Here is a 20,000-nt window from a genome sequence, read left to right as displayed (position 1 = left end):
AACCCTAATTAAATTTTTTTTAACTTATATAATGCCCATCATTAACTAGCACGGAAATTGACAGTTGCTGACAAAACTGTTAACGGATTTTCTGCAAAAACCATTCACAAACTATGGTATTTCACACTACGTTGTTGTAAAGAAGTCATAACAAAGTCCGATTCTTTCACAATACAAGCTGTAATTTTTTTTAGTGTATGGTTTTCCCAGGACCTACTCTAAGTGGGTTCTGGGTTTTCCATACTGTCAAGTGGAAATGCACAGAGTATAAAGATACGTGAGGCACACTTTCAGTCCAGCTCTATCTATCTTTAGAGCCTTTAAGGCACATTTAGGTAAATGTGTGTGTGGATTGATTAAAGGCACAATAAATAATGATCCAAACACTACAGGAAAAAGCGCCAACCTTCGTATCGTCCTTATCAAGCTTAAGGCTGACAACTTATCCTGATCCAAACAAAAACAAGTGAACCTCACAACCAAGCCTCTTTCCGGCTGCCAGAACCAGAGGCCTTGACCTGCAACTTTGGGCCAGTCTGTCAAGTATGTGTAAATTTCCCTTGAGACGACGCAACCTATATGGTACATCCGATCGTATGATCTAGTACCAGGCGTAGCACCAGACGCAAAGGATAAACTGCTTCCCCTTGCAGCTAACTTCCGTGCTTGCATCTCACTTAGTTGACCACGAAAACATCGGAGTATTCTGTGAACCTAAGTCGACGCAGATGCAGATATAAGGATTTCCGGTGAAATGTTCTCTTCCACAAAAGGACTCTACTTGCAATTCGCTTCGTCAGATCCGTCTGAACATTCGACTATACTGTTGCAGATGCTGCTCTTTTGAAGGCACTGACCCAAAGGACAACGATGACCATTACACCTGCTTGGCACAGGTACCACCAGGTCACTTTTGGTAAGTTCCATCACCTGAAATAAGAATATTGATGCCTATACTTTCAGGGCAGCGAAACAGGTGACGTTAGATAATTCACCGCTGAGAGGAACAACCTAACACAGACGTGGGGTTAGTGATAATTTCAAAGCAAGTTTTTTTTTTTTTAAATGAATGGTTAAAAAGTTGAACAGGACAAAGTTGAAGCTGAAGTCGAACAGAGACCCACAACCGGGGCAATCATAATGTACATCTCACAGGTAATCATGTCATGCTTCTCACCTGATTCATCCATTCGAGGTATTTCACAACTTTGGTGTACACTCCGGGACGGTGGGGACGAGCACAACCGTAACCATTACTTGTGACACCTACTAACATCCATGTTCCATCTGGTTCCTGAAGGAGAGACAAAAATACCGCGAGTAATAAACAGGTGCATTTAAAGCGTGCACGCATTTATACATTATATATATATATATATATATATATATATATATATATATATATATATATATATATATATATATATATATATATATATGAAAAACTGAAACTACTATTCCTGCGTCCTCTTTATTTCAGATTCAAAATTTTGGACTTTCCCTTTCTTTGTGTTCCACGAGTATTGTGAATGACATTTTTGACAGGTTAAATTTTTAGTGCCAATCTCAGCATTAATGTATATGCCGATGCTATTCAATTTGATATTAAATAGTTCTTGAAAAGCTGCTTGCACTTAAACATTCCGAGAGTAGTCTCAAAAGCCTGGACTGTAAAACTGCTGATCATGTAAAACTAGAATGAAGTGTTAAAAGGTTAATGAACGGAATTCATGCAGAAGTCCTAAGACTTACTAAGTGATAATCTCAACACTTAGTCTTTTTTGTCGTCATGAATTTTACACGAATGACAACTTGGTTGTTCTCCTTCCAGCAAAGGGAATATAGAACAACAGTCAATTCAAGAATATAACCTCTGTCATAGATGAAAGAACAGCAGCCATAACATATCCAGGAACTTGAACATCAATCTATTTTGGAGCAACATCAAAAGTCATTGTCAGTCATTTACTGAAACAGTACGTGTAGGTGGTGTTATCATCAAGTAGTTTAACGAGACGAGATCACATTTCTGGACTTATACTTGGCCTGAAGGATTTGTTTTTAAATGAATAAATGAAAGTTGAAAACGTAAAGCTGAAGAAATCGGGCAACAAGGTGGTAGGTAAAGATGAAAAAAAAGCAGTTGAGACAGAAAGGGACAATGCCGAGCACTAGCGGATCCAGAAAAATTTCGTGGGGGTGGCACCAATTTTCATATTATACATGCACACCATTTACATGTTATATATATATATATATATATATATATATATATATATATATATATATATATATATATATATATATATATATATATATATATGTATTTATTTATTATTTTTTATCAAAATTTTATTATTTCTATAATTTATTTATTTATTTTTTATAAAAATTTTATTATTTCTATTTTTTCATTTGTTTTCCATTTCTATATTTCTCATTTATGTTATTATTATCTAAATCTCCAATATTATTATTCTGTCATTGTTTTTCATTGGGGGGGCATGTACCCAGGTGGTCCCTCGCCCCCTGGATCCGCTAGTGATGCCAAGGACCCTTTAATTCTGATTACACTCTGCTACGCACTGCGCAATGAAGGCTATTATGATTTGGAGAGAAAAATACTACTATACCTGACACATCAGGGGCCCACCGGAGTCACCCAGACAAGCGTCCCTTCCACCGCGGTCGTATCCTGCGCAGAACATGTTGTCTGTGATTCTGTACAGGGGCAGGAACACAGTTCTCTTACGGCACTCCGACGTTGAGATCAAGGGCACTTGCACCTCTTGTAGCGTATCGGCTGAAGGGGAGGAGAAATGTTGAATGAGTGGAATACGAAAACTGACAACTCACAGCTACTCAACTACTGTTGGGGTGCTCAGTGCAATCAATACAATTGAAAGAACTGAAAGCCTAAAGACAGTTATGCCACCCTGCAGGCGGAGTTTAGGTTCTCCCCACCAATGGTCTTCGAGTCCCATTAAATAACTTAGTGCCGGAGCTTTGCAATCTGCATGCCCTTCAATGGAGGACATGGGAATAAAGCTTTGGATTCAGCTTGGGTGGTGATACGAGTTTTGTCGAGGATAGAAAATTTTATAACAATTCCCTCTCTGGTTTTAAAGGTTTCAGATTCGAGCACATGTTCTTAATAGAAAGTAAAAGAGATGTTAAGTGTACTTTTTCTGTTGTGAAACGTTCATATATATCCTTCATGATCTTTATCATTTGTAGATACATATTCATATACATTGTATAATATGCACACGCATATACTATATGTATGTGCGTATTTATATACATATACAGTATATATGCATGTATATATATATACATATATTATACATATATATATTATATATATTATATATATATATATATATATATATATATACATACATGTATACATATACATATACATACACGTGTGTGTGTGTGTGCTTATGTTTCCTCTCCGTTTCTTTTGAGAACCTCCCGAATGCTAGGACATGGAAGGTTATAATAAGATCTACCGTATATGGTTAATCCCAAGAATACACACACAAACACACACACACACAAAGGAAATAAATCTTCACTTACGGAATATTTTACCAACTTCGAAGAGCTGGCCCCAGCCAACAAGAGTACAGAGGCGATTATTCCTAACAACGGAACCTGGACTTGGGAGACACACAGGACGGACGTAGTCGGTGAAACTGACGGGTTCGTTCAGTCTCAGAAGGGAGATGTCGTTGATGAAGCTTGTGTCGACGTATCTTATGGGAGAGAATGATTAAATAATGTTAGTGAGGATGCCTTTGCAGAGTTTCTTCAGATGAAATATGCGTTTGTTTGTCTCCTACCTCGATATTTTTTGAAATCGCCTAAATTTTCTTCTTGAATGTGGCCATCAGGTCATGCAATATTTATTGAAGCTGCTCTTGGCGTTTTATTAAGAGATTAAAAGTCTTTAAAAATCATTTATTCATAAAAAGACTCAAGCTCGGAGGCTGTTCTGATGTTTCATTTAATAAAACAAAAGTAGAAAAGAAGGTGAATAATCTTTCTGAATTTTTAAACAGATCTTATCAAGCGAAAGAGTAATCAAACTTTCCATAGTATTAAACGGAATAAAATGAAAGTAGACTTAGAATAGACTTGCCAAGGAGACCGAATGCGAAGAAGTACAGACCAACAAGGAGCTACTTACTCGGGATGAATAAATATGTGAGTAATGTGTCTCAGTTGTTCAAAGGGCGAAGGGAACTTGGTTCCTCGACGGAGCGCTCCGAGTCTCGCCACCCAGTAATCAGTTGTGGCGCTGAAATGGGAAAATAAATGTCAAAAGTCAAGACTGCATGGGTAAATATCAAAACGAAAAACATCGATGAATTGTTCTCTCTCTCTCTCTCTTTCTCTCTCTACATACACATAAACACAGCACACGCACACACACACGTATATATATACATATATACATACATATATATATATATATATATATATATATATATATATATACACATACATACATATACATATATTAAAAGGATTTGTAGCTTTCTGATTATATATAAACATATATAAATAAATGTATATATATACTGAAAACATTTAATATGGTACCAGGCAACTACAAAGCCAGAGTTAGTATACTTGATCCTCTAAACAACAACCAAGAACTAATAAAAGACACATACACGAACACGCTCTCTTTCTCTCTCTCTCTCAAGATATCTGATTTTCAAAGTTCAACACCGCAACTCTGAAAATTACACGTTCTGCAAAGGGCGGGCGGTTCTTACCTGAAGAAGCAGTGCCCGGCCGATACGAGCCACTGGTTGTTAATGAGTGTGGCCCCACACTGGTACTCTCCCTCTTTGTAGAGAGCCGCATGCCAGGGCCATGACCCAGGTCCGCTGTTACTGCCACCCACGATTCTGGAATAAGCTCATTCATTATTTTCTCAAACTTTATTATGCATAATGATAATTATATAAGTAACTTATTTTCAGCAGATTTGGGAAAGTTCTTCATGTTTCTGTTAAGTCAAGAACACAGCATAGTGATAAGTGAGAATTAAAACTTTCCTTCTACGTTAATTATGTACCTTGAACTAATTTATTAGTAACTTGGTAGGGCAAAAACTGTTTTAGGAAAAGCAGCGCAAATCACAGCAGTTATTGATAATGATAATAATAAACTTAGAAAAACTTGTCTTTATTCCAGAATTCGTATCCCGTACTAACAGGGAAATATAAATACCCGTAAGGCACATTTATACATTTCACCATTCCAGAGTTCTTATGGAATTATAGGCCCATTACGATATTACTGACATCACATGACTACATATAACTGTCAACTACTACCTTTAGGATAGTTATTTTTAATGAAACAGAGTAGGAAGTTAGTATGGATACAATACCATTTTATGTTTTTTTTTTTTTTTTTAGACGTTTCATGTAAAAGATCCCTCTCTGCATCCAAACCTGTCCAAAAAAGACCTTATTTACAGCATTCACAAATTGTTTCATAGAGGGAAAGAGGTGAACTAAAGAAATGATCTAGCAAACATTAGAGAAAGTTACTCATATCTCCATAAGCAGGTGAAATTAAGAGGTAGTTTTCTTAGATAGTAGCAACAATTTGGCGAGGACACTCCTATGCTATAACGACTCTCTATGCACTTGCAGTCCGTAACTGAACTGGTTAATGGATATTTAATAAAAGGAGGCTGCAAGTATCCAGCTGAAATAAGCAAGTAGAAATAGGGTAAACTGAACTGTTTTTTTTTTTATTAATTTATTTTTTTGGAGATCATGGCAAATATCCGCGGCCGTTAACACTGAAGCTAATCGTGACTGGCGAGATCTCATGTTTAGAACACACCACTGGCTACAATGATATGCGGAGCACTTTTTAAAAGGAGCCTCTGAACTGTAAATGCTTTATGGTCTAATCCTTATTTTCTCACAAAAACAATAGCTTTCTATTGTTGATTTTCTAAACGGACTTGGTAATATTGTAATTTATCTGTTATTGGATAATTATTAGATAATTCACGAAAAAGAAAATTTAGATGAATTGAATTCGAGACTTTTCAATTGGCAAACGCGCATACCTTACCTGCGTGAACGATATACAATGTCTGATAACTAAACTTAAAGTCTGGAATTATACAGATGCTTGAAAGGTCTACCTTTGTTATTCTCTCTTAAAAGTATCGAGAAATATTTCGTTAAAGCGATACAACATCTCGTTAATAAACCAAAGCACAAACATAACATGAGAGTCCGTAGGAAATACGGAATCTAAGTTCACAACAGTTTATACTGCGGAAGCGTAAGTCTTAAAGACAAACTCCACAAGGAAAAGCTGACTGATTAACAACATATGTTTCCGCGACTTCAGTGTCTCGCCGTACCGTATGCACCCAGAGAACAGGGATAAGAAGGGCCGAGGGGCGAGACAAAATGCGGAAGAAACTGAAGTTTGCAGAGCACAGAGGTAGATATGAAGGAATACCTGTTCACATGACAGGTTCATTACCTACCGAGGTTGTCTCAGGTGGCCGCTTCGGTAATACCTGCAAAGGTCGTAGAAGATGAAGTGGTGCACAGAATCTACAAGTTTGGAAGCAAAACGAAAAGAGTGGAACACAAGAAGGATAGGACAGAAAGCAAGCATCTACACAGGAAAAGAAATAAAAGAGGACAACAGAACAAATGAAGAATATTTTTCTATATTGACGGGTATGTATTTATGTGTATATATATATATCGTATGTGTGTGTGTGTACACTACTGATGTAGCCTCGTTGTGTGAAACGAGATATTGAGAGTAAGATAACTTTATTATTAATTCACTGATAATGATAAAAGAAGAAGGAAACGAAGAAGAAAAAGGAGAGGAAGAAAAGAAGAAAGAAAAGGCGAAGGGGAGGACATCATGTATGCGAATATTTACTGAATTTTCAGTTAAAACTTTCATGTATTTAGTCTTTAATTCTACGATCCAAATACCATCCAGTTAAAAAGTTTTAAGAATTCGAAGCTTAAAAAACATTTAAGTTAATTAAATATTCAATGGATCCATTAAATAAAATAAGTTTGCATACAGCTGACTATAAAAATCTCGTCTTCCATGAAAAATTAATTGAATCGTCAGTGACAATTGTCGTCAGTTTCACGAATTAGAGAAGATTAACTGAATTAGTGTCTTTAACGAGAAAGGACTCAAGTTTGAAAATTTCATAACTGATTCATGTATAATAACTGGCGTCTTTAAATTTCAACCAAAAGGTAAACTAAAGTAAACGTTGCAAGAGACTGTCTTCAGTCTATATGTACGTCTCAGGTAAAAATATAAACAAAAATAAGTGACAAGTCTGTTGTCTTTCAACCTTTAAACATTTTTTTGTTTGAATTTAAAATCGACAACAATCACGTTACAAATTCCCCCAAACCAACGAACACTGATTACTGTGTTAGATGAAAAGCACACTACATCAAACATTAGTAGAGAATTAATTCAATTTCAAGTTTTGTTTAAATCTTATTTTTCTGATTTTATTAGGGAACAGCATAGAAGGCCTATTTGTTGTTGGTCGACATGCCATCTGCATAGTTCATTCCTGATGTCATCAAGGACAAAGAAGGAGAAAAAATAATAGCGTGATTAAAAGGAACAAGGAACAGAAAAAAATATGAAGACTCAGAAAACATTCAAGATAAAACAGCACGTAAGACCTGAGCAAAGTGCAGTTAAAGACGTCCTTGATATTTTAAAGTTTTTCTAATTGTGACTGGTCATTTCCTCAATTAAGGGCACAGTTACTAAAAATACTGGACATTTTAAGCATGCAACAGCACACAAAGGCAAAAGATTCAATGCAACATTTATATGGAAACTTTAAAATCATGCTCTCTACTTTCATCTCCTTTCATTAGTTCACAGTTTGAGGTTTCTTAGATGTAAAGACTACCGAGTCATTGAAATATTTAAGCGTGGTCTCACCTAGCCCTGTGGCTGACGGCCCTGGGCCTCATTCCGCACTGGAGGCTGGAACAAGACACCTTCACCACATCTTTTCTGGGACAACTCGTTCTTTCGAAGTCGAGCGACAGCCTCAGATCGGCTCCCGCTAAGCTCTTCCTGTCCCTCGTCAGCGTGCTTATGATGGAAGAAGCCGCCGAGTCGGCAGGTGACAAGAGAGACCGAGCTCGGGAGGCCAATGTCGACGTGGTAGAGACGTCGATTTCGTAGTAAATGGGATCCTCTGATCCTTGGGCAGCATCAGTGCCTGGTTGCTCGACGGGGATGCGAGGCACGGCTGACCTTGATAGCGGAAGGCTGTCCACCTGTCGTTCGATGTTCCGGAAGTCACTAAGTGATGATAGAAATAATGATAAGAGTATGTCATGGCAAAAAAGAGTAAAAGTATCATATGCTTTTGTAATATACTTTTCTGGAAATAATATTTTAGAAATGAATTTTGCTGATATGATTGTCATAACGTAGTTTCATGAACAAGTATTCCTAATGCTTATTTTTAAGCTACTAACGTTTCGTTCTACGAATTACACACACACACACATGTATGTATGTATGTATGTATGTATGTATGTATGTATGTATGTATGTATGTATGTATGTATATATATATATATATATATACGAGGGTAAGTCAAAAAGTTCCAGGAAAAATTGTTGAATGATGTATTTACACAGGAGTGAAACAACCCAAATACTTAAACAATTATCTGTGATGTAGTGATCATATAGACTTGTTACCTCAGTCATCTCTTGCTACTGTGGTGTTAACATCTGCTTCAGAAAAGTAACTTCTTGAACCCATGAAAAATAAAAATTTTGAGATGAGAGCTAACATCAAGTTCCTGACCAAGCTTGATTGGAAACCAGGAAAAATTATTGAAGCTTTGCAACAAGTTTTATGGAGATTCTTCTCCATCTAAATCAGTTGCTTATGATTGGATAAAGCGATTTAGGATGGTCAGGAGGACCTCAAAACAACCCAAGAGAGGGAAGACCATTGACTGCAAAAATGAAAGAATTGTGGCTTTGGTGCAGAATCTAGTGGATGAAGATCGTCGGATTACTATCGATATGATAGCTAATGAAACTGGGATCTCCCATGGTTCCGCATTTTCAATTTTAAATGAAAATCTTGGTTTGAGTAAACTTTCAGCACGTTGGGTCCCAAAAGCGTTGCGAAGACCAACTGCATCAAAGAGCTGAACTTTCTCTTGCAGTTTTAACGAAGATTGAATCAAATGAATCAGAGTTTTTGACCGGATTGTTACTGGAGATGAAACTTGGATCCATCAATATGACCTGAAAGTAAAATTCAATCAAAGCAATGGTTACCAAGAGGTTCAGCTGCACCAGTGAAGTTCAAAGTGGCAGATCTGCCCAGAAGGTTATGGCAACAGTGTTTTGGGACTCCAAGGAGTGATTTTGATTGATTTCCTTGAAGGACAAAAACAATCACCGGGAACTACTACAAAGGTGTTTTGCAAAAACTGAAGACTGCATTTAAAAAACGTCGAGAAAGTTGCACCCAGAATTTTGTTCCATCATGATAACGCTCCAGCACATTCATCAAGGGTTGCAAGAGAGTCCTACGGATATTTAGGTGGGAAACTCTTCCACATCCTCCTTATAGTCCTGATCTTGCTCCTTCAGATTTTTCCTGTTCCCAAAACTCAAGGAACACTTAAGAGGAGTCAGGTTTGAATCTTTGGATGCTGCTAAACATGCAGTTTCAACATGGTTTAATAGAAAGGCCCCAAATTTCTAAAAGAAGGGTTGCAGAGGTGAAACAGCGCCTTGAAAAGTGTATAGAGTTAGATGGTAGATATGTAGAAAAATGATGTTTGAATTTCCTAAATAAAGAGTATATTGAATTTTTCCTGGAACTTTTGACTTACCCTCGTATATATATATATATATATATATATATATATATATATATATATATATATATATATATATATATATATATATAAAATTTCAAGTGGATCTTGTCCTCCCCGGGGTGACAGTAGGGAATCTGGGAATTCCGGAAGCTTCTGGGGCTTCCGAAGGCTTCCAGACAATCTACAGGCTCTGTAGCCTTTGGATATCTTGCACAATACTATGGAGATGAAAGACTTCGAAGATTTCTTTGGGGGAAGCCCACGTTCCTGGAGATGAGTTCAGGAGGCTTTTAGGGCTTCCGAAAGCTTCAAGGAGAACTCCACGCTCTGAAGCCTTTCTTTTTTTTATGGAGAAGGGATGAGATTTGGTCCCTCCTGGAGACGAAAGGCTTCGAAGATTTCTTCAGGGGAAACGGATCCGACAGGAGCTGAAGACAGCTTCACAGGATCCTGGAATTTTGAAGAATTTAAGAAGACGTTAGATTATCTAATGGGCGTTTCTCCAACAACGCTTCAGGAGCTAAAGACCGCTTCAGATGCTTCAAAGGATCCTGGAGTCGTGAAGACGTCTTCAAGAATACGTTTTAATCCAGTTATTGAACGACTTTATTTTCAGCGCGCAACTGTGATATATACTGTAGTGGGTAAGCTCGCTCCTCTGCGCTTATTGAGGGCAGACAACTGATATCACTACGCACGCCTATTAAAAATTTACAGACCATGCCTAAAAGAAAGGCAAATGAACGTACTGAGGAGAGAGAGAGGAAAGTTTAAACCGTGATCTTGAAAGAAGAGGCAAAGGCGTGCCAATGAAACACCCGAAGAGAAGTCCTTAAGATTGCAAGAGCAACGCGTTCGAGATCATCGTCGTTTACACAATGAAACTGAACAAAGATTAGAACGCTTGCAAATACACCGTATGGAAAAGGAATGGGATTTAGTCTTTCTTGTCCGGATCTTTCTTCATATATATATATATATATATATATATATATATATATATATATATATATATATATATTACATATATATATACACACACACATATATATATATATATATATATATATATATATATATATATATATATATATATATATATATATATATATATATATATATCCTGACTTGACTTGAAAGGATACAATGATGATGATTTTCGCTAAAGTTATATTTCTTTCTTTTTTTAAAATATTGATATTTTCGTGGGAATAAAGCGTTCAAGAAAATTTCATATCGGCTGCTGCTCATGCAAGGACGAGAGAAACGCAAATCGCGCCACAACTCAGTAGGTGCACTGACTCCAAGGACGCAAGTGGCCATCATGTGGGCAAAGAGGGCGAAGAGTATGGTTAAAATGGACTGGATGACGAAGCAGATCGACAAGAAAAGAATTTCCAGAGGGAAAAGTACATCACGAGATAACTTCAGTCTACAACTGTTTACTAATGAAAATGTGGACTAGTTCGCGGAGCAGTATGGAGTCGAGGTTCCTGCTTTCTGCGATCATGGATTTATTCAGCACCTGCACAGTTGTACTGTCACTTATGGACGCAAGTTCTTCATTCGAAATAAGGAAGGAAATCAAGACGAGAGGAAGATACTGGTGTGGAGGAACTGAAGAATATATACGTAATAAAAGGTAGAGAACTTGAGGTGTTTTCTAACCTGATTGAAAGAGATTTTGGATTCCCAAAACTACCACTTGGAGCAGTTCTTCATTCGGAATAAGAAAGAAAATGAATAAAGAAAATAGAGGACAGTGGCGTGGAGGTAAACTAAAGAATGTTTGATGAAGAAAAAAGTAGAGAACCTGACGTGTTAGAAGCTGCTTGAAAGATTTTGGATTCACAGAGTTACTTTTTGGAGAAGCAAGGTAAAATCGAAAGGATGATCAATATCGTCAGTAAGAGGGAATCCGATAAGATTATAGAAGACAACTCGTTAGAGGAAAAGAACTCTAAGTATTGGTTAATGCGATGTGAAAATGATCTAAAACCTTCGAGATTTTCCTTGGAGACATTCTGGAATCTTTCAGTCTGTGGCTCCTGAAAAGACGCGAGAAATGCTATTTCGCGTATACCCCGAACTCCAAAGTCTCCAGGAACTAACTCTGAGATGCTCAAATCGTCTTGAAGCCTTCTAAAGAGAGCAAGTGTCATATTTGAAAACATGGGTAAGAGAAAGCAAAGAGTATGAAGTGACTTGGATATCAACGCAGGAGGAGACAAAGAAGCTAAAGCAGAAACAGAACTTCCTGAAGAAAACTGCATCACGACAATGGAGAAGCAAATTCAGAAGAGAACGAGAAAACAAGAAGAAGAAGGACATCTTCAGAATGGAGTCCAAAAGCTGCCTGCGCAAGCCCTCCTCTCAGGACAAGGGTAAGGCCTAAAAGCCCCAAGGCTCACCAGTCTCTTGAGGGCAGCCTTGAAGGGAAGAGTCCGACCCAGAGGCTGCTTCCTCGGAGGAAGGCAGGTATCCTGCTAGGGTTGGGGAGGCAGGCCTGGAGACCAAGAACTTCAAGGATGAGGCCCAAAGCCCCAAGGCTCGTCAGTCTCTTGTGGGCAGCCTTGAAGGGAAGAGTCCGACCCAGAGGCTGCTTCCTCGGAGGAAGGCAGGTATCCTGCTAGGTTGGGGAGGCAGGCCTGGAGAGGACCCAAGAACTTCAAGGATGAGGCCCAAAAGCCCCCAAGGCTCGTCAGTCTCTTGAGGGCAGCCTTGAAGGTAAGGGTCCGACCCAGAGGCTGCTTCCTCGGAGGAAGGCAGGTATCCTGCCAGGCTGGGGAAGCAGGCCTGGAGAGGACCCAAGAACTTCAAGGATGAGGCCCAAAAGCCCCAAAGACCCACAAGTCTCTTGAGGGCATCCTTGAAGAGAAAGGTCCGACCCAGTGGCTCCTTCCTCGGAGAAAGGCAGGTATCCTGCCAAGCTGGGGAAGGAGGACTGGAGAGGGCCTAAAAACTTCAAGGATGAGGCCCAAAAGCCCCAAAGACTCGCCAGTCTCTTGAGGGCAGCCTTGAAGGGAAGGGTCCGACCCAGAGGCTGCTTCCTCGGAGGAAGGCTGGCATCCTTCCAAACAGGGGAAGCAGGCCTGGAGAGGGCCCAAGAACTTCAAGGATGAGGCCCAAAAGCTCTCAGCCAGTCTCTTGAGGGCAGCCTTGAAGGGAAGGGTCCGACCCAGAGGCTGCTTCCTCAGAGGAAGGCAGGTATCCTGCCAGGCTGGGGAAGCGGACCTAGAGAGGACCCAAGAATGTCAAGGATGAGGCCCAAAAGCCCTCAAGCCAGTCTCTTGAGGGCAGCCTTGAAGGGAAGAGTCCAATCTAGAGGCTGCTTCCTCGAAGGAAGGCAGGTATCCTGCCAGGATGGGGAAGTGGGCCTGGAGAGGACCCAAGAACTTCAAGGATGAGGCCCAAAAACGCCCAAGGCTCACCAGTCCCATGAAGGGAATCCTTGAAGGGAAGGGTCCGTCCCAGAGACTTCTTCGGAGGAGGAAGGCATGTATCCTACCAGGCATGGGAAGCGGGCCTGGAGAGGCCCAAGAACTTCAAGGATGAGGCCTAAAAGACCCAAGGCTCACCAGTCTCTTGAGGGCAGCCTTGAAGGGAAGGATTCGACTCAGAGGCTGCTTCCTCGGAGGAAGGCAGGTATCCTGCCAGGCTGGGGAAGCGGGCCTGGAGAGGGCCAAAGCACCTCAAGGATGGGCCCAAAAGCCCCCAAGGCTCGCCAGTCTCTTGAGAGCAGCCTTGAAGGGAAGGGTCCGACCCAGAGACTGCTTCCTCAGAGGAGGGTAGGTATACTGCCAGGCTGGGGGAGCTGGCCTGGAGAGGGCCCAAGAACTTCAAGGACGAGACACAAAAGCCCCCAAGGCTCACCAGTCTCTTGAGGGCAGTCTTGAAGGGAAGGGTCCGACCCAGAGGCTGCTTCCTCGAAGGAAGGCAGGTATCCTGCCAAGCTGGGGAAGCAGGACTGGAGAGGGCCCAAGAACTTCAAGGATGAGGCCCAAAAACCCCCAAGGCCTACCAGTCTCTTGAGGGTATCCTTGAACAAAAGGGTCCGACCCAGAGGCTGCTTCCTCGGACGAAGGCAGGTATCCTGCCAGGCTGGGGAAGCAGGCCTGGAGAGGGCCTAAAAACTTCAAGGATGAGGCCCAAAAGCCCCCAAGGCTCGCCAGTCTCTTGAGGGCAGCCTTGAAGGGAAGGGTCCGACCCAGAGGCTGCTTCCTCAGAGGAAGGCAGGTATCCTGCCAGGCTGGGGAAGCGGGCCTGGTGAAGGCCCCAAGGATGAGGGCCAAAGGCTCCTTAGGAGGGCCAGTTCTTTGAGGGCACTCTTGAAGGGGCGTGTCCTCTCCAGAAGAGGAAGGCAGGATTCCCTAGAATATCTGATAAGAAAGTCATTGCAGCTTGATTTCCAATTAATAGAATGCTCTTTATTACTCTATATTTCTGTTTTCCAGATGATTAAAATATTTTTTTTTATTTTTATATTATATTCTGCATCATTTATTTTGTGTCAAAATTCTCCAATGCCAAGAATTTATTCTGGGGAAAGTATATATCGTATTATTGCCTTCAGTCTGTGTAAGACTTTGCACTGGTTCAGTACCCCAACCTTGGGAACTTGAGAAATCGTTTCTTCTCAAAGTTCATTGATGCAGAGGGTAATCATCGTCTGTCCTGAGATCTTGGAGAGGATATTTTTAAGTTCGTGGAGGAAGCTGGTTTTCTTGAAAATTTATAACTTATCGTCAATGTATTTTTACCATTTTATCAATTTCTTGGAAATGTTATGTTTTTTTTATTCCCTCGAGGCCACATTATTTATTAATAGCGATGGTAACCATAGGTATTGCAACGCTGATTTATATGAGGCCAATGAAATACTGGAAGAGAAGTCCTTAAGACGAAGGACCTAGTTCATGGCTGGCAGCCGCGTAACTCGCGTTTAAACGGGGAGTCCTTGAACTGCCCTCCTGCCCCGTGCAGCATAGCGCGGGCTCTCTGATATATACTAGCATATATATATATATATATATATATATATATATATATATATATATATATATATATATATATATATATATATATATATATATATATATATATATATATATGGATAATTATTGATACCACAAACGAAATACATTTGACAATATTGATTTCAAAACGTCCATGTAAATATAATTACAATTATAAAACTTTCTTAATCTTTTTCAAATTACTGTAACGTCAGTAAGAAGTCAGATACCAGACTATAGTCGCATGGTAATGATAAAGTTCATCGATCTATTTATCCATCTTAAGAGGCTGGAAGTCATGCGTGCTTCTTCTCTCAGGGACTCCACTCACCTGAATGTCAGCGTCTTGCAAACTGCCTGCCCAAGATCGTTGATGCTCCAGGTGGTGGCTGCTTTTGACATGGCGTTCTCGAAATTGTCGACACACAGTTTCCCCCATCGACCTTTCTTACGTACCATCAGGTAGCCTTAAAGGTCAAGAACGTCATGAATATAAAATGGTCAATAGCAATGCAAAATTACTCATAATTTTAGTCTTGAGCACATTCTTCCCTTTTCTTATTTCACACTGATCACTCTTTAGCCAAGACTGTTAAAATGTACTATATTCACAGAATTACATAAATGCTTTCCTCCACTACTTTAAAAGAGTGGATCAAAGTAAGCCATTCACATTACAAATCGGAAAGTAAAAGTATAACTTGCTATCACTCAGATGATGATCTCACGACTATCCTATAGAGGAAACAAAATAAAGATAAATTTCTTTTTTATACAATGAGCTATCAGCTTCAAAAATGTAGCCCCACACATTAAAAAGTTATTATCAGGAATAAAAGCGGGGTGCAATCACTGAATAAAAAAACGGCAAAATTAGGCAATCTTATACTACCACTCTTGGATGATTGCAAAACCGTATTCCTAAAATACGTAACCAATAAGAGGGCTTAACACACAAAAACTTTTATTAAAGATCTAACTTTTTTTCACTAGATACTCCTTATTAAGACTAAGCTAGCATTAACAAATGCATTTATTATAGATTAAATGAAACGCATAAACTGCATGCGTACAGGATTCACGAAAAATAGTCGAAAATCTTTAACTGCCACTTCGCAGACACAAAATGCAATTCACTTCCAACTTGTTATTTCCCGTTTTAACAAAAGCTCAGTTTTTATGAAATGCCGCAGTTCAGTTACTTAAACTGACGGGGTGATATTAAGCAAAACATAAACAAGAGAAGTCAAGTTACCTTCTTCATGATAGAAGAGGGAATTAGCCCCAGGCACATCGGGGGCAATGGTGACGCAGGTCTTCTCGTCGTCGCCTCCTTCACAGTCCGTTATTCCATCGCAGACCTGACTGGGTTCTATGCACTGGCTCGATCCCGAGCAGATGAACTGCCCAGGCTTACACCAATCTGTGGGGAACACGAAAACGAAAGACGCTTAGTTGGGAAAATTTCTCACAAAAACTTATTGCGCAGCCGTCAAGTGTTACTGCTATGAACACATTTTTTGGAGATGTGAATGTGAGAACCACTCTGCCTTTAGAATCTGGAGTCATTTTACATGTCTTTTTCTTCTGTTTTATCGGCATGTCTATCACCGTTCTGAGTCATGTCTAATATTTGAAGCGTCCTGTCCCAAAGGTCTGGTCATATATATATATATATATATATATATATATATATATATATATATATATATATATATATATATATATATATATATATATATATATATATATATATATATATATATATATATATATATATATATATATATATATATATATATATTATATATATATATATATATATATATGGACCTTCTGTTTCAAGTCTGCGTCAGTTTTCAAGTAACTAAACAATAGGTTTATGTCTGTCAGTCAATCTAAGCAGTTGTGGTCTTTCACTGTCGTTGTTTCAAGGCCAATCATCTGTGTAATTTTTGTTTATCTACTCAGACACGTAGAAGCAGACACAAATAAAACTTTGGCCAATTTCCTCGTCAGTTCTCTCAGTAGATGGAGTGTCTGACCCTGCTTGTTTAAGTATTTCTTAGTATTCTATACTTTGTCACAGTTACTGTCGTTCATCACAGTTCACTGTCGGACCAGCTGCTTTTCCATCCACGTCGACATAAGCAAACTCAGCTTTGGCTCTTTTCACTGTCCTGTCACTAAGTCGAAGGTCATGTTGAATCTAGTCTTTCGTGGCTCTCTCCCAGTCACTGATCAAAGAGAACTTCCAGTTTTGTTCTTTTTAATGGTTGTGGTAACAAACAACATCTTCCGTTCAACTTCTTCCAAAGTGTTCATAAAGATTATGTACCAGCCTTCTTACATATTACTTGTGAATTTTTTCATGGCGATATGAAGACGAAGTGCCAGGTGCCACTATTACACACATTTATAGGTAATTTTCAAAGATATTCGTAATTCATGAGTTCAGCAATATTGATAAAAAAGGACAATGAAGTCCCACATTTTCAATAAACATCTTACCACAATTCGTCTCATCGGAATGATCCCAGCAATCGACGATGCCATCACAGATCTTCCTGTTAAGGAACTTGCTTTTTAAGAGATCAGCGCAAGTACAGTTAGCCTCATCTGACGAATCCTTACAGTCTTGAATGAGGTTACAGCGTGAAAATTCAGGAATACATTCGCCGTTATCACAGCGGAACTGGGATTTACTTGAGCAAGCTAGAAGAGTAGAATATTTTGTTAGCTGCCTACGCTACACTTTACATGTAATGTAACAGCCACCATGACGTGTAAACTTCTCAATTTCGTGAATTTTTGTTTATAACTTCAAATTATTTTAACAAACTCGCAGAAGATCATTTGAAAGTGTTTCTGCACATGTCGAATCCAATATAAATAATTGATGAATTAAATAAAATACGTGTTAGTGGGTTAATTCATTACATGCTGTTACACTTCCATTACAATTTAAATCTACTTATGTCATGAAAAACAATAAAAGATTAAGAGAAGAAATCAAATCAGTATTCTATTGCAGTGCTCTTAAAACTTTTGCGAGTAAATGTCAATGACTAAGAGGATGTTACTTACCCGAATCCGAGTCATTTTTTTTGAAATTCAGTTCTGTCGTTCCCGAGTGCACACTATAAGAAATATCCACAGAAGTTTCAGTTCGCATCTCTGTTGTCGATGGAGGGCTGGTACCAAGTAGCGTTGTTTTGATTTCATTGTCCCCATCGTCAAAGACTTCATAGCCTTCAGTAGTTGTAGTGAATCTAATGGGATGCATTGGACGTGTCATGACTGGAAAGAGTTCATGAGAAAAGGGACGAGAAGTAGAATGCTTGGTTGTGTAGCGAAAAGGAGCTCTTGTAGGTAATGTGGTCGCTCGAGTTGTTGTTGACGTTGATGCTGTTGTAGTTGTTGAAGTTGGTATTTCTGTTGTAGTTGTGATCTCTGAAGCCTCTGAATTATTTCTTGTTTTGTTCATATGTTCTGAGAATATCCTGTTGATAGACTCCAGGATATCATTGCGGTTATCTGAAGGATTTGTGGTGTGGTCTGTGGTTTGAGACTCAAAGGTAGTAGTTTCAGCCTCTGGTATTTCTTTTTCAGTTACTGGGGAAGTTTCGTTTTCTTCTTCCAATGATATTGTGTCAAATATTTCTTGGAGAAGCTCTTCCAGTGACTGACCTTCCTTCAGGACAAAAGTGTGAATGGGAGAGTTGGTGGTGGACCTGGGATTTCCACGGTTCTTACTAGAAACACCAATGATATGGGGAGAAGAAAGGCTAGTGTTCTGAATATCTGTCATGAAAAGAGTTAAAGAAGGAGTTGCTGTTTCCGGTAATGGAGTAATTGTGACATTGTAAGGCAGTGGAGGCAGCTGTGCAGACTTTGGAACCCTCTCCTCCATACCAATTGGTTCCCAGTTGCTCCTAAATTCAGGTCTAAGAGGATTATCACCATGGTTATTTGGGTTCTGAAAACTAATAGAGTCTGTCAGTGGAATGAAAACATAATCCGTTGTCGAACTTGTAGTATTATCTTTTGTAGGAGATTCTGTGAGATTAGTTGATCCTTGCACATGTGTGAAGTAAGATGTCACATCAGGAATGGTCGTTAAACTATTTGTGCCACTGGACATATTTGAATGGTGACTATCTATTTCTGCTTTAAAGGTCGCTGAAGAATAATAAGTTTTTTCAAAATCCCTTAATTGTTGAATTACTTCAGGGTCTGAAAGATATATATGGCTAAGATTCCTCAGTAGAGACAAAAGAGATGTATACTTGTCAGGCAAGTTTTCATGTAATGGAGTAGCAATATCTGGGTTATCAAAATCAGCAGGTTGTCCATCTCTATTGGAAAAACCATGGTCGGACAGTGGATATTCAAAATGAGTTTCCCCATCCACTCCATGATAATTGAGATTTTCAAGTACAATTCTGAAGGCATCTTCTAAATGCTTGGTGTCCAGTCTCCTTGAATCACCGAGTGCTGGTGTGACTGGGGTAGTAGTTTCGAAGTCATTTTCTGGCGTTGTCTGGAGGTTTACAATAACTACATTAGGATAATTTGATCTTGTTCTGTTTACTGTTAGGTACTGCACATTACCACCCGAGATAATTGGAACCGCTACAACATGCTGATCAGATGCAAAGTCTTTAAGAGGTGAGGGTTCACTATTTGGCTTGTAAACTGGGCCATACTGATCTGTTGTTCCATGGTTATTAGGATTGTACACAGATGTGTAAGATTCTGGAAGATCAGTCTTTATATCAGGTCGATAAACTGGAGCAAGAGAACTGGGTGGCCTGTAAACTGGGCCAAGGAATCTTGTAGTTGTCTCTTGAGCTTGAGCTGGTTTGTACACTGGGTTCCTTTCTGTTGAGCCAAATTGAACATCCATACTGGTGGAAGTTACTAGTTCAGTATTAAGTATCAGAGGTTTTCTTGTTGTCAGGAGATCCCAAATATTAAAACCTGATGTCGAAGAGGTAGGTGAAGAAGAGGATGATGTTATGGGATACCTGAATCTATCCAAAGGAAAACGAACTGG

At 39.2% G+C, this 20,000-nt stretch overlaps 1 protein-coding gene across 2 annotated transcripts in view; it reads right to left on the bottom strand.

Annotated features, from left to right (window-relative positions):
- Positions 1-13: 13 nt before the first annotated feature.
- The window catches only part of LOC136847824 (uncharacterized), a 217,348-nt gene continuing 197,361 nt past the window's right edge, over positions 14-20,000 (bottom strand). Inside the window, exons 11-22 of one of the 2 annotated variants that reach the window (XM_067119763.1) lie at positions 18,029-20,000; positions 17,453-17,656; positions 16,197-16,364; positions 15,273-15,408; positions 8,005-8,373; positions 6,542-6,574; positions 4,791-4,925; positions 4,196-4,306; positions 3,586-3,761; positions 2,634-2,803; positions 1,178-1,294; positions 14-930 (exon numbers count right to left, since the gene is read on the bottom strand). The exon at positions 18,029-20,000 is cut by the window's right edge and continues 834 nt beyond it. In XM_067119763.1, coding sequence (XP_066975864.1) covers positions 778-930; positions 1,178-1,294; positions 2,634-2,803; positions 3,586-3,761; positions 4,196-4,306; positions 4,791-4,925; positions 6,542-6,574; positions 8,005-8,373; positions 15,273-15,408; positions 16,197-16,364; positions 17,453-17,656; positions 18,029-20,000 — 3,744 coding nt within the window. In that variant the 3' untranslated portion in view covers positions 14-777. The remainder of the gene's footprint in view (positions 931-1,177; positions 1,295-2,633; positions 2,804-3,585; positions 3,762-4,195; positions 4,307-4,790; positions 4,926-6,541; positions 6,575-8,004; positions 8,374-15,272; positions 15,409-16,196; positions 16,365-17,452; positions 17,657-18,028) is intronic. The other variant, XM_067119771.1, reaches the window with a different exon arrangement.

Source organism: Macrobrachium rosenbergii, chromosome 2 (assembly GCF_040412425.1).
Source record: "Macrobrachium rosenbergii isolate ZJJX-2024 chromosome 2, ASM4041242v1, whole genome shotgun sequence".
NCBI classification, from domain to species: Eukaryota; Metazoa; Arthropoda; class Malacostraca; order Decapoda; family Palaemonidae; genus Macrobrachium; species Macrobrachium rosenbergii.
This window is presented reverse-complemented; position numbering and strand designations above follow the sequence as displayed.